Genomic DNA, 14,054 nt, shown 5'->3' on the forward strand with positions numbered 1-14,054 from the left:
TGCCTGTCCTGGCACCGCAAACTGTGCTGGGCCCTAGAAGCGGCCGGCAGCCAGGCCCAGCTCTTGGTGAGAGAGAACACAGGGCTGTATGTACTGCCTCTGCCCTGAGCACTAGCACCACACTCCCGATGGCTGGGAACCTGCTGCTGTCTGATCTGGGGCCCAGCATGGTCTGCGGTGCCAGGAGAGGCAGGAAGCTGCCTTAGCCCCTCTCACCACTGACCGGGAGCCACTCTAGCCCCTCCTGCCCCAGCCCTGGCCCCCCAAAGCCAGAGCCCCCTCCTACAGCCCAAAGCTCTCACCTCCACACTCCAATCAAATGATGTTGGGTCACAGCATCAACAATTTTCTTCAGCTGGATCACGAGAAAAAAAGTTTGAAAACCCCTGCCCTAGAAAATATGTTTTAATAAATAGTTTTGGACCAAATGGATCTGTAATCTGCTCCAGCATGGCAGGTCCTGTGTTTCTGTGCCTGGTACAACACAAGTGAGAACCAGGCATTTTGGGTTTCAAAACCACATGTTGCTACCAAAGGGAATTAAAATAAAGGAAACTTGACAATTTTTTTTTTTTTTTGAAGAAGGGAAGTATGAAGACTTGAGTTTTTGTTCTGAGGGGTTGAACTGTTACAGCACATGAGACATAGGGCTTAAGAGATGCGAAACAGATCTTGAATGACCACCATGCTGGAGAGGAGATACTAACCCGAGAGTTGGTGCCTCCATGCACTGCTCCCAAGCAGTTGATCATCTTATCTTTGATTTAGGTCAGCTCGACACCAGGCAGGAAAAGACCTTTTCTCCTGATTATCTATGGTTTTTTAAACACATTTAATCTTCAAAAAGCACCAAACAATCCCAATAGGAAATCAGATTTTTTTGCGGGGAGGGGGAGTCAGGCCTCTTCTCCCGTGGAAAAAGCCATCTGCTTATTACTTGCAATTTTGTCAACAAGCTTGCAAACCGAGTATCAGTAGTGGTGAGATGGGGAGAAAATGGAGAGGAAAGCAAAAATTCTGGCTAAAAAAACAGGATCATCTCCCAGAGTTAGGGTTGCCAGATGGTTTAAGAAAAAATACCACCTCCCCCCCCCCTCAAAAAAAAAAAACCACTGGGAAAAAATTCTGTTGAGGGAAAAAAAAGGGGGGGGGGGGCAAAGTTGTTGAGCAAAAAAAAAACCACATCATGGCTCCTTTAAGAAATGCTTTGCTTTTGAGGCTTTTTTGGCCCTAATAGGCTGCCAGTGGCTGCCTGCCATTTTGCCTCCCTGTGCGAAGCCAGACAGCTCCCCTGCAGAACCCGATAAGCACCCGGGATTTTCGCCTCCTGGCCAGGAAATAAAATCAGGTGTCCAGTATTCTCTGAATTTTTTTACCGGACAGGAGGCAAAAATACGGGACTGTCCAGTTTAATACCAGACACCTGGCAACCCTACCCAGAGTGCTCTGCAATGACCTTATCTTCCTACATGGCATTCAACTTGCACACAAATTTTTAAAGAGACATGACGTGATACAGATGAACAGAAAATTTGATCACAGGTGCATCAATATTTCTTTTCCCTGAACAGTACCTGAGTCCCCATTTCATTTTGTTGCACATTTTCAGAAGACACTTTCGAAAGACTTCCTTAGCTGGAGCTAGAATAGGTGCTGCACCTCAGCCGATTAAAGGGACACTGTCAAAGTCTAAAAATATATGAACTTGGACAGAAAAATCCCATCTGGGAGGTTTTTTACCTTCAGGATTCTTTCTGTCTCTTCCCTGGTTTCAAACCAGTTGCAGCTGTCACCAGAAATAAAAACAAAGCCAACCAAATAAAAGTCTGTACGCTTTACAGTTTAACTATCCAGCTCATAAAGCAATCCCCAGTCTAGTGCTTGGGCACCTCTGTTCTCTTTGACTCACAAACTAAATTATGAGTTACTTTTTTTTTTAAAGTTATTTTAGTGGCAGCAATGATGGGCTTGGAGCAATCCAGGAAGGACACAGCGCAAAATGTACAGGACTGACGCACAAGAGTTTAATTCTCTCAGCTTGCAGCACTCAGTGCTAGACTTAGCTTGAGTTTACTGCCGATGTTTGTGGTTTTTACATTGGTATTGTCTCATTTTCAAAGATTTCTTATCCCCCCTCTTATTGTGTAACAGACGCCCACAATCAGGGAACACTGTTCAAGAGATTTACCTCTCTAACGTATCTTCCCCTTCCTATATTATCTGAGAGCCACCGCCATCTTTAAATTCTCCTCACAACATGCCTGGGCGGCAGGGCCCTGCTATCACGACCATCTTACAAATGAGGAGCTGAGGTACAGAGAGACTTTAGTGGATCTTCCAAGGCCTTGCAGGAAGACCGTATCAAAGGAGAAATGAACATGCGTCTCCCAGGTTGTGGTGAAACCACTGGGTCACCCTTCCTTTCTCATTCCGAGGGAAACGGTTCATACTTTAAAAACTCACACTTGTGCCTGAGAATGTTTTGCTGAGCACTCGGACAAGAAGCACCTGAGATGATTAGAACTGGAAGAGGATGGAGAAGAAATACGTCTGTTGTTTTTTGGTTCTCGTATACTTCATTGGTCTGATGTTGCTTCATGCATCTGATATCATTTGGTGCATTCTCAGTGCATTGCTATGTCCTCTTGAGTTAATTTCTCCTTTTCTTAATGTAGGCCTCATGCAGCAGCTATAAGAAAAAACACTTTTAAAAATATAGCAAAATGAGTATTAACGGCATAAAACCTGACAAAGGCAATCAAGGGGCTTGCCTGAGAAACTCTGTGTCACTTTAAAGGTAGAGTGGGTTTAAAAACTAACCCAATAATGTAGATGCAGCAGTCAATGTTGTTTGAACTCCAGTGTCAAGGCTATTTCCCCACTCTGGCACTTTGAGTGCAGAAGGTGGAGGCCCACAAAAGACTTTAAAATACCCAGCCACGAAATGCTTCTGTTTAAAAGCGAAAAGGTCCCCAAGGGATTCCCTGACCCTGGATACAAAAACCCCTTTGAGAATCCGGGAAGATGCACTTGGGAATTTCTTCCTGTGGGGTGCCCTCAAGCTCTTTAACCCACCCCCGGGAGAGAGCTTAAAAATAGCCTATAATTTCTTAATAGCTGACCTTGCCATTATAGGCATATGCACACAGAGTCTCCTGCCTTCTAGGACACAGCAATCAAATCGTGATCTTAAAAAGATGATTTTTATTAACAAAAGAAATAAAACAGACTTGGTGAAACATTCTTGGTTGCTAGGTGTGACAGAGCAACGAAAAAAAAGAAAGATTAAAACACAGAGAATTGCTTCCTTGGGGTTCAGTTTAAAAGTTGCATCATATGGGGGGGCACATGAGCTCACCATTGAGAAGCCCAACAAAGCCAAAATTAAAGAAAATAATCTGATCTCGTCTGACTAAACATTTCCTGTTCCACTCACATATCCAAGGTTTAGTCATTTCCATGGCATAGATCAGGGGTGGCCAACCCAGATGAAGAGCCAAAATAGTGGTAAATACAGCGCAAAGAGCCAAGGGAAAAAAGTTGTTGAGGAAAAAGAAAAGTCCCGGCCGCCACATTTGGTCGAACAAAAAAGGGGGGGGGGGGGCTGGCCGCAGCCCTTTTAAGAGCAGAGCAGGCATTGCCCTTTTAAGGGTGGCCATTCTGGCATCCTGTGCAGACAAACACGCTGCCCCTTTCAGAGGTGCGGGTGCAAGATCAGCAATTTTTTCTTTGAAGAGCCGCATGCAGCTCGTGAGCCGCGGGTTGGCCACCCCTGGCATAGATGTTGCTGGATGTAGGGTTGCTAGGTGTCTGGTATTCAATAGGACAGTCCGGTTTTGGGGCCTCTGACTAGTTAAAAAAAAATCAGAAAATACCGGACATGTGCAATGTCCGGTATTTTCTGGTTTTCCATCTGGGCGCCTGATGCGGGTGGAAGGTGTGGCTGGGAGGTGGGGTGCAATGAGCGCTGGGAGCCTCTGGTTGCATCTGACGTAGGAGTGATGCCTTGGGGAGGAGGAGAAGCCCTGGCCGTGCTCCTGAGCGCTGTTCAAGCGCGTTGTGGAGCCGTAGCCGGACTCTCTCGTGCTTCGCGGGGACCGTGCACGTGACAGGCAGAGCCCTGGGATCTACATGTGCCTGGGTCAGTCCCACTCCCCGCTGGCCGATTCTCGCCCCTCTGCTCCCTCTTCCGGCCAGCCTCACTCCGCCCAATCTCTCCTGGACATCCTCACTCCCCCCAACCCCCTCTCGGCCAGCCCTGCTTCCTGCCAGCTGGTTTTCCTCTTCCCGATCTTCCCCAGCCATCCCCGCTCCCCCTGATCTCCCCCAACCAGTCTCACTGCCCCCGACCCTCCCCCTCCTCCCAGCCAGCTCTGCTGCCCTCCCAGCTGGTCCCTCTTCCCCCGCCCCCCGTTCAAGTGTGTCCAGTATTTTTTCTGAAGCTACCTGGTAATCGTAGCTGGATACTCCATGCTGTGCTCCCTGACTTAACTCATCTCTCCCAGCTCTGCTCTGGTCACACACAGACTGCCCCAGGAAGATCACTGCTTCCCATTCAAAAACCCGCACTCTGTTTTCATTGGCTCTCCTGGACTGACCTGTCCCTGAGTTAACTGTGCTTCAGTAATAAGTCCCGTGGCTTTCTTCAGCTGCCCTAGTCTCTCCTCATGTTTGGCCCTTGTAAGTGTTCCAGATTGTTGCTGCGCTATTGGCACCGTCCCATATGCAGTTGTCCAAGTCCCTTTTCCTCCTAGAGTAGACTGACTCCCACCCATTTTCAGTTACATAGGGGAGTCCTGTCCGCTCAGCGGCTCATAAGAAACTATTTTCACACACTCCAGAGAAGGGGTTCACTGGGTCTCGAGATGCAGACCTTATCAGCAGCTCATTAAATAAGGAGAGTCACTTCCTCATATATAGCCACTGGGTCACGAGATTTGGCTGACCCCCCTTGCGTTCAGGACTCCCTCATGGGGTAGCCCTGGTGCGGCTGGAGTCAGCTTAAGTCTCAGACCTGTTCAGCGGCATTTACTTTTCACTTATTCACTCATACTCGTTCGTTTCCCATATTTAGATGTATCTTTTTTAACCATAACTTCAATTCTTTATGTCCGGACTTAATACAACCTTTTCCTTATTTGAGGGCAGCGAAAATTCCTCAGCACCGTATTACTAACCTTATTTGAGGGCAGCAAAAATTCCTCAGCACCGCTTTGCATCTGACCTTGTTGCAGATTTAATAAGTTCGCATGGCGTGAGCCCAAAAGAAACAGACAGCCCCACGGGCAGTCCTCCTTCGACACCCCGGTAGAGATTTCAAAAGGTCTCTTACCTCTTGTTTGGTGCCTTCGGGTTCGAAGGGGAAGGGTCCGTAGTAGTTTCCGCTGTCTCAGCCGGGCATTGCCATCTGAGTCACAGCACCAAATTGTGGAAGAAAACAAGTCCTCAGTTTGCGTTTGTAAGCAACAAATCAGAGGCGGTTTATTTTGAGCAATTGCAAGGGAAGACTGCGGTCGGACCGGGAGGTGGCCAGGGGTGGAAGGGGTTCCTTAGACAGATCTTCAAAATACAAGCAATAAAAGACGAGTATATATACTTCCCTGTTACATACATCAACGGCTAACCGTTATTTTTTTGTTTATACAATACTCTCTCTAGAAGCAACCTTATTTCAAGGTTCCGGCTGGAGTCAGCATTCCAACCTTATCTTCCAAAGCAAGGCGAAGAAAGCATCTTTTACCACTCTTGCGTGGTTTAGGAATAGGGTTAGCCTGTCTTTTACTCTATTGCTAACAAACGTGAAGTGACTGCACACAAATCCCCTTTTTTCCTTTTCCCGCTTCCACAGTGTCTACTCATGCCTTATTTCAACATGGCTATTTCGGAAGAGGCGTTATTCCTCGTAGAATGAGGTTTACAGATTTTGCAATAAGCCGTCAGTTGTTTTGAAATTATTTCGAAATCACGGAATGGCTGTGCAGACACTCACATTGTTATTTCGAAATAACGCTAGCTATCTCGAAATAACAGCACAGTGTAGACGCACCTTACGAGGCCGGCTGCTCCAGGCCTGAGTGGTGTCACCTTCAGCTAGTGGTAGTGTGCGGCGTGTGACAGACAATTTCCTGCAATAGCCCCAATGAACTTGACTGAATTAAATTAAACCTTATTGAATTAGGCGAAATGCCTTTGGGGCTCATTGTATTAAAAATACAATTGTGTACTTGTTATTGTGGAGTTGTACGCAACTTCTCTAGGAACCTGACTAATGCAACCTCTGGAAAGTCATAGGAATTGCAGAGGGCTTTTTTTGGAACAATACGTATGAAGTGGATTTCCTAGCAAGTAGCTGGGAGTGAGGGGAATGCAAATAATCCATTTTGAATCCACCCACTTGGAAGCTATGCCCGGGGGAAGAAACCCATTTTCTACTAATATCCTGCTCCTGGAAACTCCAGCTGAAAGACCCCCAAACTGTATAAACTATGTTTATAATTCCGTTCTGAGTGTGCTTGTTCCTAGGACATGTCTACACTAGGAAACTATTTTGAAATAATTACATTTGAAATAATAACTGCCGAAATACCAACATCAAAATAGTGTCCTCACTATGAGGAAGCCTCGAAATTAGTCCAAGGCAGGCTCCATTATTACAGACATGCTACCTCGACTTAGAGACCCACTAAGCACTGGGGAGTAATTAGTTGGAATTACTCTGGGGAGTCGTTATTTTGAAATAGCAGCGAAGCGTCCACATGACTGCTATTTCAAAATAATTAGCATTATTCCTCAAAGAAGGCAGGAGCACAGATTTCAAAATAACCGATCCATTTTTTCGGAATAACGGGTTTGGCAGTGTGGATGCTCCACTTATTAATTTGACCTAAGGAGGTGTTATTTCCAAATAAAGCCCCAATGTAACCCAGGGCCTAGTGAGCACAAGGATTCGCACTTGGAGTTTGAAGGACTGTTCCTGCCAGAAGCCATGTTTGGGGTGGGGTTAATGCTGGTAAACCAGTAAGCAGGCACGTGGGTTATTTCATTGTTTCCAATATGTTTCCTCTGTAGTGCTTTTTGCCTTAAAATAAAAGAGGTTCAAACTGTGGTACTGATCAATGTAGCCATTATCTCTAACCCGTCTGAAGAGGAAGCATGCACGTGTTCTCGGGCCTGGATCTGTGTGGGGATGACATAGTGATGGCAGGGAACTATGCCGGAAAGTGATGAGGTCGGAAGGGAGAGGAGCCATTTCTCCCTAGCTGAGGAGATGAACACTCACGAAACGTGGAAAATCTCAGGTAGATAAAAATGGTGGGTGGCTGGCTGGGGAGCTCCTGGGATCCCACGTTTTTTCCTTCTACAGATGAAACAGCAGTAGCACTACATGGAGGCAGAAGATCTGTCTCTGTTAGGAATCCCCTCTCTCTCAACAAAAATATTTTCTCTCTCGCCTTTCCGTAGCCCTGCCTGTTGGCTCCCCATCTTCTCCAATGGAAATAGAGAATAAAACCCCACCCACTCAAAAGCACCCTGATAATTAGCAGACATTATTCAGATATTGCATACCCTTAGAAGTGCTGCAATCGCCTGAAATGCAGTAGAATAGAAATGTAGCTGAAAAATGCATTTTTCTGAAACTATTTGCAAATTTTAGGTGATAGTCAATTAATAGTTCCATCTGGAAAACCCCTAAAAAAACTCAGGGGAGGAGGAGATTTGAGTCTATTAAAACATTTCAGCCAATTCAAAATGAAATTGTTCTGTGGTTTTCAATTCGGTGAAACTTTTTCCAAAAAAAAAAGTTTCAGTTCTAATCTAAACAGATTTCTCCCCACCCCCCAGCTTGGCCTCCAGAAATAAATATCCAGAATATGCTTTTCTTTAGAAGAGAGTGGTAACTTACACACCCGTTCTAAAGTAACCAACACTCTCAAAGTTTAAATATCCAATGTTGGCACAAAACAGCACTTAACCAATTTCATGCCAGGATTTCTTTCCCAAAATTAAATCGGTGAGTAATGTTAAATAATGGGTGTGTTAGTGTAACTGGTAAGTTATTCTTCAGACACTGAATGAATGGGAGGAAAAGCAACATTTTTCACGTTATCGGTTGCCAGTTATTTGCTTAGCAAACAAGTGACAGCAATGGCGCCTTAGTTTAAGTTGTGTTTGATTGGAAGGTGGGGAGTTACAGTGGGGGAGGTCTCTGTTGGATATTAGGAAAAGCTATTTCCCTAAGAGGGTGGTGAAGCACTGGGATGGATTACCTATGGAGGTGGTGGAATCTCCATCCCTAGAGGTTTTTAAGTCTCAGCTTGACAAAGCCCTGGCTGGGATGATTTAGTTGGGGTTGGTCCTGCCTTGGGCAGGGGGTTGACTCAATGACCTCTTGAGGTCTCTGCCAGCTCTGTGATTCTATGAATGATGAGTTTTACGTCCCTGTGTCTGCTGGGTTTAGTCCCCTCTATGGATGGTAGCTCTATCATCTCTGCTGAGGATGTGCGTGGTTTGTTCAGAAGAATCCGATGGAAATTTTTGCTCCAGGACCACAGGGTTGCATTATCGAATTTCAGAGACAATTGCCTGGGCTCCACCTGACATTGCCTTTATCTCTCGCTCTTCCCAAGGGCCTTTCAAGAAATTATTTTACAAACATAAATTAAAAAACCCCCACTTAGAGCTGGATCTTCTGGTATACATTGATGCAGCTCTGTTGACTTTTGTGGAGCAATGTTGACTTACAAGAGATGGGGATCGGGTGCTCTTCAGTGTGTAACCAACTGTTCTGCAGTAACTTTAAGAACTTTCTATATGTAAAAATCAGAGGAAGAAAAGTGAGGAGAAATCAGCTGTTTTTGGTGCTGCTGGGGCTTTAACATTTCTAATGCTGTCCCATCTTCTGAAGACATTATTTTGGGTCAGCCTTCCTCACGTTTATTTCATTATACCATATCGTCAGCATTGGTTGAGGAGCCATTGTAAATGTGAGAATGAAGCCGCTTGCTAGATAACATCTTTTTTTTTCCTCTTGAGAAGATTAAACTGAGACTGTTCTGTCTGATGCCAGAATAGATTTAACCAATCATGTATCCTTTATATGTAGGTCGGTCAGAGGGACAATCCAGCACTGGATCCTATTATCCATGGGTTGAAGGGTGTCGTACATCATGGTAAGTAGCTACTTAAACTTTTTTTTTTCTGGAAGGGTAGTGGGGCTAGCATCTTGTCCTTAAGGGATCAGGTCATCTTTCAAAGGACATATTGAGATGTCCATTCTTCATTCACTGATGTTGAAGGGCATGAAAGCCATTATTTGATTGGTACCGATCAGACTCATTTGTTACCTGAAAACAGGTGTGGGGTAACAGTACACAATTTGTTTCTTTTCAGTCAGTGTTTTAGAATGTGTAAGTTATAAATCAAAACTTAGTACAATATATCATTCATATTAGTACTTCAGATGCAGTGCAGAGGCTTCACGCCTGCTATTTATCTTGCGTTTGGTCTAAAAATACTCCTCTGAAGTTTCTATTTGTTTATAAATTATTTGTCTTTCAAATTTAGGGAGCTGATAATGAAACAGAAAATTAACTATCTGTGAAAATTAATTAAACTTTGCATCAGATGAACATCTTTCTAGTGAAATATAATCAGTCAGCTGGTCTGTTGCATGCAAAGCTATTATCCTTGAACTTACTGCAGGTACTGAAATAAATATTAATATGTTTTATATTTTTATAACTAGTTTTACTGAGGAATTATCCTGAAACCTTATCATTAGTAATGCGTCATTAGCAGTGACATCAGATTCGCCACTTCCAAAGTCCCCTTGTCAAGTTTTAATATCATGATTTGTAAAGTTTTAATAATCTCATTATAATTCGAAAGGCATCTGCAGAAATGCCGTTAGGTACTATAATAAATCTCTGTTCTGTCTATAGTACCACAATAAAACATCTTTGCACCTTTTCGTAGGATTGTCTTTAGACATTAGCGGGTGCCACAGAGCTTAACAAACATTTTTTTTCTCTTGACTAGAAACCTAAAACTAGTTGACAGTGTTAGATTAAAACAAATAGGATTTTGGATTAATTGCTCTGCTTTCAAAACCATTTAACATTGCAGCTGTGCACACCGATAAATCTGGTGAAAGTGAAAAATAGGGGTTAAATGATAACATACCACAAAATCCTTCATTTAGAGAATTTTCCATAGGTTTTGCCATTTATAAATTGCTGTGTTCTGCTGTGAAATAAACACTACACAGTGAGCTGAAAAACTGTGTTGTTTCTCACAAAAATAGATATTATTATCAAGTTCCCACTGAGTTATGAAACAGGCTGGCCAACAAAACAAAAACAAAAAAACAAGGATGAGTTGTGGGCAGTTAGGATTTTTTGGGATTGGGTAATTTGACTGTACAGTCAAGCTGCCATTTAAGTGAACCAAAAGCTGTTTTAGGTTTCTATTCTACCTTCTCTCTCTTTCAAGGCCCTCTCCTGCCAGCAAAAGTGGATCAGCGTTTAACACATCCCGTTCCTTTCCCGCTTAATTTTTCCTTCAAATCTGCTGCTGCGGAAACTGCTAGTGTATGATCATGTTCATGTTTAGTAACAGTACCCCGTTCCCAAACAGATTAAGTCTGGAACAATGTGACCCAGTCCCTAGTTTGGGATTCCATGGCCACATAATGAAATTCTTGGAGCTGTTCAGACACAGCAGAATGTGGGTGGATAAAAGATATTTATTTTGGTTTCACTCACAATGCACAGAAGACTACTAACATTCCAAGGAGAGGAAATAGATTGATATATTTCAATAACTTACTTCCTTTTTAAAATGCTAAGAAAGTAGAGAGGAAAATCTCATTTTCCTTCCTCTTGTGGCTGCTTAAAGCTTTGTTTTTGGTGGGAAAAAGAACATTCAGAAGGGAGGGGAACAGCTAGGTTCTCTTACTACATTATTTTGAGTTAGATGTCTTTCTTTCTTTCTTTCTTTCTTTCTTTCTTTCTTTCTTTCTTTCTTTCTTAGTCTGTTTCAGCAAAAAAGAAAACCAAAACCCCCAAAAAACCTTGAAATCCAGTGGCATTTTAAAGACTAACAAATTTATTAGGGCACAAGCTTTCGTGAGATACAGCTCACTTCCTCAGATGCTTGAAGAGAAAAGGGGAAAAAAAGGAAGGGATACAGAGATGGGAGTAGAGTAGTAATACACATGACAGTTTCAGTTCTACTTTAAGTGGTTTCATTGCTTTACTTGATGTTGTTTACCGAGTGCCTTATGTGGATATATTTTTATAAACTGAAATAAATACAAGGGTTGTAAGAAATACAGGAGTTGAAATAAATCCCCCGCGGTTGTTTCTTAAAGCAGCCCACTGTTTGTTGTTAGTTATGCGCACTCAAACTCTGATGCTCACATAATATGGACACCAACTGAGTTGTATGTTAGTTAGATGGAAACTCTTATGGGGTTTGGACAGTTTGCTAATGGGGGAGGGAAAGGAGAAGAGAGCGCATCACTGAATACAAGCAATGCAAACAAAAGAAGGTGGAACAGGGCAAAGTGAAGAACTTGAATGTCTCAGCCATTTGTAGACTCTGGCTGTCCAGCTACTGCTATGGCAGTAATACCCAAGGGCATGTGTGCGTATGTATATGTTTAGATAAGATAGCAATAGTGTATGATCCTTAACTTTGGGGTGGCCGTGTTGCTCATGAGTTAGTTATATGTCACCCCAAAGCTTTCTTGATTGCCATGCCATTGCTTACTCTAAGCGTGCCATGGATTAAAAGGAAATCAATAAATAACAAGTCTGTTTTAGAAATGTTCCCCAACAGTTATTGAAAGTGATGGGGGTGGTATCTTCCAGGTCGTCTCTCCCCAGGCTGGCCTAAATACCAGGGCTAGCTCGTGCTGCCATAAAACTCTCAGGAAGGGACTAAGGAGGAAAAGAACTCTTATCAGGATCCTCCAGTGGAGACCCTCCCATCCCCATGGGATCCATCCTGAAATTTTAGGGTTCCTGGGGGGATCAGTGGTAGACTAAGGTCATCTTTCTTGAAACTAAGAGCCTCTATGGCAGCTTTGGCTGTTTTCTTTCTCCTTCCCCACCGGTAAAACAACAACACATAGCAAATAATGGTGTCAACTCACCAATTATCATGCTGTTTTGATAGAAAAATTCACCTAATAATAATGGTACTTTTCATGTAATTGTTTGCACTGTGGTAGGACGTAGGAGCTCCAGCATTGGTTGAGGACCCTATCGTGCAAGGGGTAGTACAGAAACACGCCAAAAAGACAATCCCATTTCTTACGAAATAATGGTACTGTTCAGTGTTCCCTGTGAACTGAGCACGTAGGCAACAGCCCTAGAGAAATTCAGATACCACCCAGCTGCTTAGCTGAGCACTCACCATAGGCATCATGTGTTTCCGTTGGTGGTGCACATCCACACATGCTCTGGTGCACACAACAAAATTTGTTCTACACATGGATGGAAAAAAAATTGAGGGAACATTGGTGCTGTTATACATACCATTGCATGTGGTTTTTCCATTTTCTCCTGTAAAGTTTTTCTTAGATTTCAGTGTCCTTCCCGGGGTAAGTGAACATTTTAAATGTCAGAAAATGCTTCCTGTGGAAGCAATTTGAGCTTGAGATTTCGTCAGGGATTTGAATTACTCACTAATTTGATGGAACATAAATAATTGTGCCCTTCACAGTGTCACCGGCTTAGCAATGATGATAGAGAACTGTACACATAAAAATCAATACAGGCTTAGTCGCTGCTCCGAATTCACGTTTTCCCCCCTTTATCTCCAGGCTTAATTTGCTAGAATCTTAATGTCATATTAAGCTTAATTTTATAAGAAGAGCCATATAAAGTGCCTTAGCCGGAAGGAAAACTAGTGATGTGACAAACATCCTAACAATATGGCAAATTTTCAGGTTTGCTTCATGCCGTCCTGCCTCATACCGTGTTCCCATCCCATGCTGTGTCTGCTTCCAAATGGCGGGAGCCTCCGTTGCAAAGCATTGGGAAGGCATGAGAATTGAGAGGCAGCGGTTCTCAGGGCTGTCAGATGCCTGATGCTGAGGTTGACACACCTTCCAGTTTTCGGCTTTGCCGAGGGTGGTGGCCCTTGCCCTTCAGAGAGGTGCACGATATTCTTGCTCTTCTTGATTTGTGTATGGTCCAAAATGTGCTAATGATACTATGCATGGGCCTGTCACGGGGGGCGGGTCTGCGAGGCAGCGGAAGGCGCTGCCTCTCCAAACTGCCTGCCTGGCCCCGCCCACACTCCGCCCCCAGAACGCCTGCTGTAGGCCTACTGAGGCGGAGTGTTGTTGCCCCCCGAGCACCCATGGGAGTGGCTTGGCGCCCGTGGGCAGTGGGGCCTGGCCAGAAGGGGCGTGGCTGGAGGCAGGGCTGAGGGCTTACTTCACCCACCGCCCATAGGGCCTGTTTCTGATGGTTCTCCTGTGAGGCAGGCTTGAAAAGTGGAACCCCCTCCCACAGAGGAGATTCAGCCTGAGGTAGGAGAAGCCATGCAAGCTTCCTGATGCTGACCTGCTAAAAGTGGCTTTTCATGGCCTCCTGGGGCTTTTTCAGTTCTCGGTGGCTCTGCGGAGATGGACCACAAAGCTCCGTGCCGGTGGTTTTTTTAAACTCTGCGAGGTGCTGGTTGAAGTTACATCCTGGGTAACCACACCGTGGTTCTCGATGTGACCTGGCAGCGTGTGAATGACCCTGCCAACAAATCATTCCCAGTCTACAGCCCCATGCGTCCTTCCTCCTCCCATCAACTGTCCTTGGGAGGGTGGAGTCTCTCTTAGCCCTGACTCCTAATACTGTCGAACATGAGGAGCATAGACTAGATGTTAGCTGCTCCCTCCAGAATGAGTCCTGAGCCCCTCTGTTCTCAGACAGAGCACGTGTACCACAACGGGACAAGTTAGCTTTTCACTTGCCGCCACAATACTCGGCTCAGAGAGACCTGGGGGAACTGTTCCATAACAGAGTGGATTTTTCTATTTCCATGTATTT

The 14,054-nt window shown here is 44.4% G+C and overlaps 1 protein-coding gene across 8 annotated transcripts in view; it reads left to right on the plus strand.

Annotated features, from left to right (window-relative positions):
• The window catches only part of PTPRG (protein tyrosine phosphatase receptor type G), a 660,588-nt gene that overhangs the window by 462,485 nt on the left and 184,049 nt on the right, over positions 1 to 14,054 (plus strand). For all 8 annotated transcript variants that reach the window (XM_075938459.1, XM_075938461.1, XM_075938460.1 and 5 more), the window contains exon 6: positions 9,104 to 9,170. In XM_075938459.1, coding sequence (XP_075794574.1) covers positions 9,104 to 9,170 — 67 coding nt within the window. The remainder of the gene's footprint in view (positions 1 to 9,103; positions 9,171 to 14,054) is intronic.

This window comes from Pelodiscus sinensis, chromosome 11, assembly GCF_049634645.1.
Source record: "Pelodiscus sinensis isolate JC-2024 chromosome 11, ASM4963464v1, whole genome shotgun sequence".
Classification (NCBI taxonomy): domain Eukaryota; kingdom Metazoa; phylum Chordata; order Testudines; family Trionychidae; genus Pelodiscus; species Pelodiscus sinensis.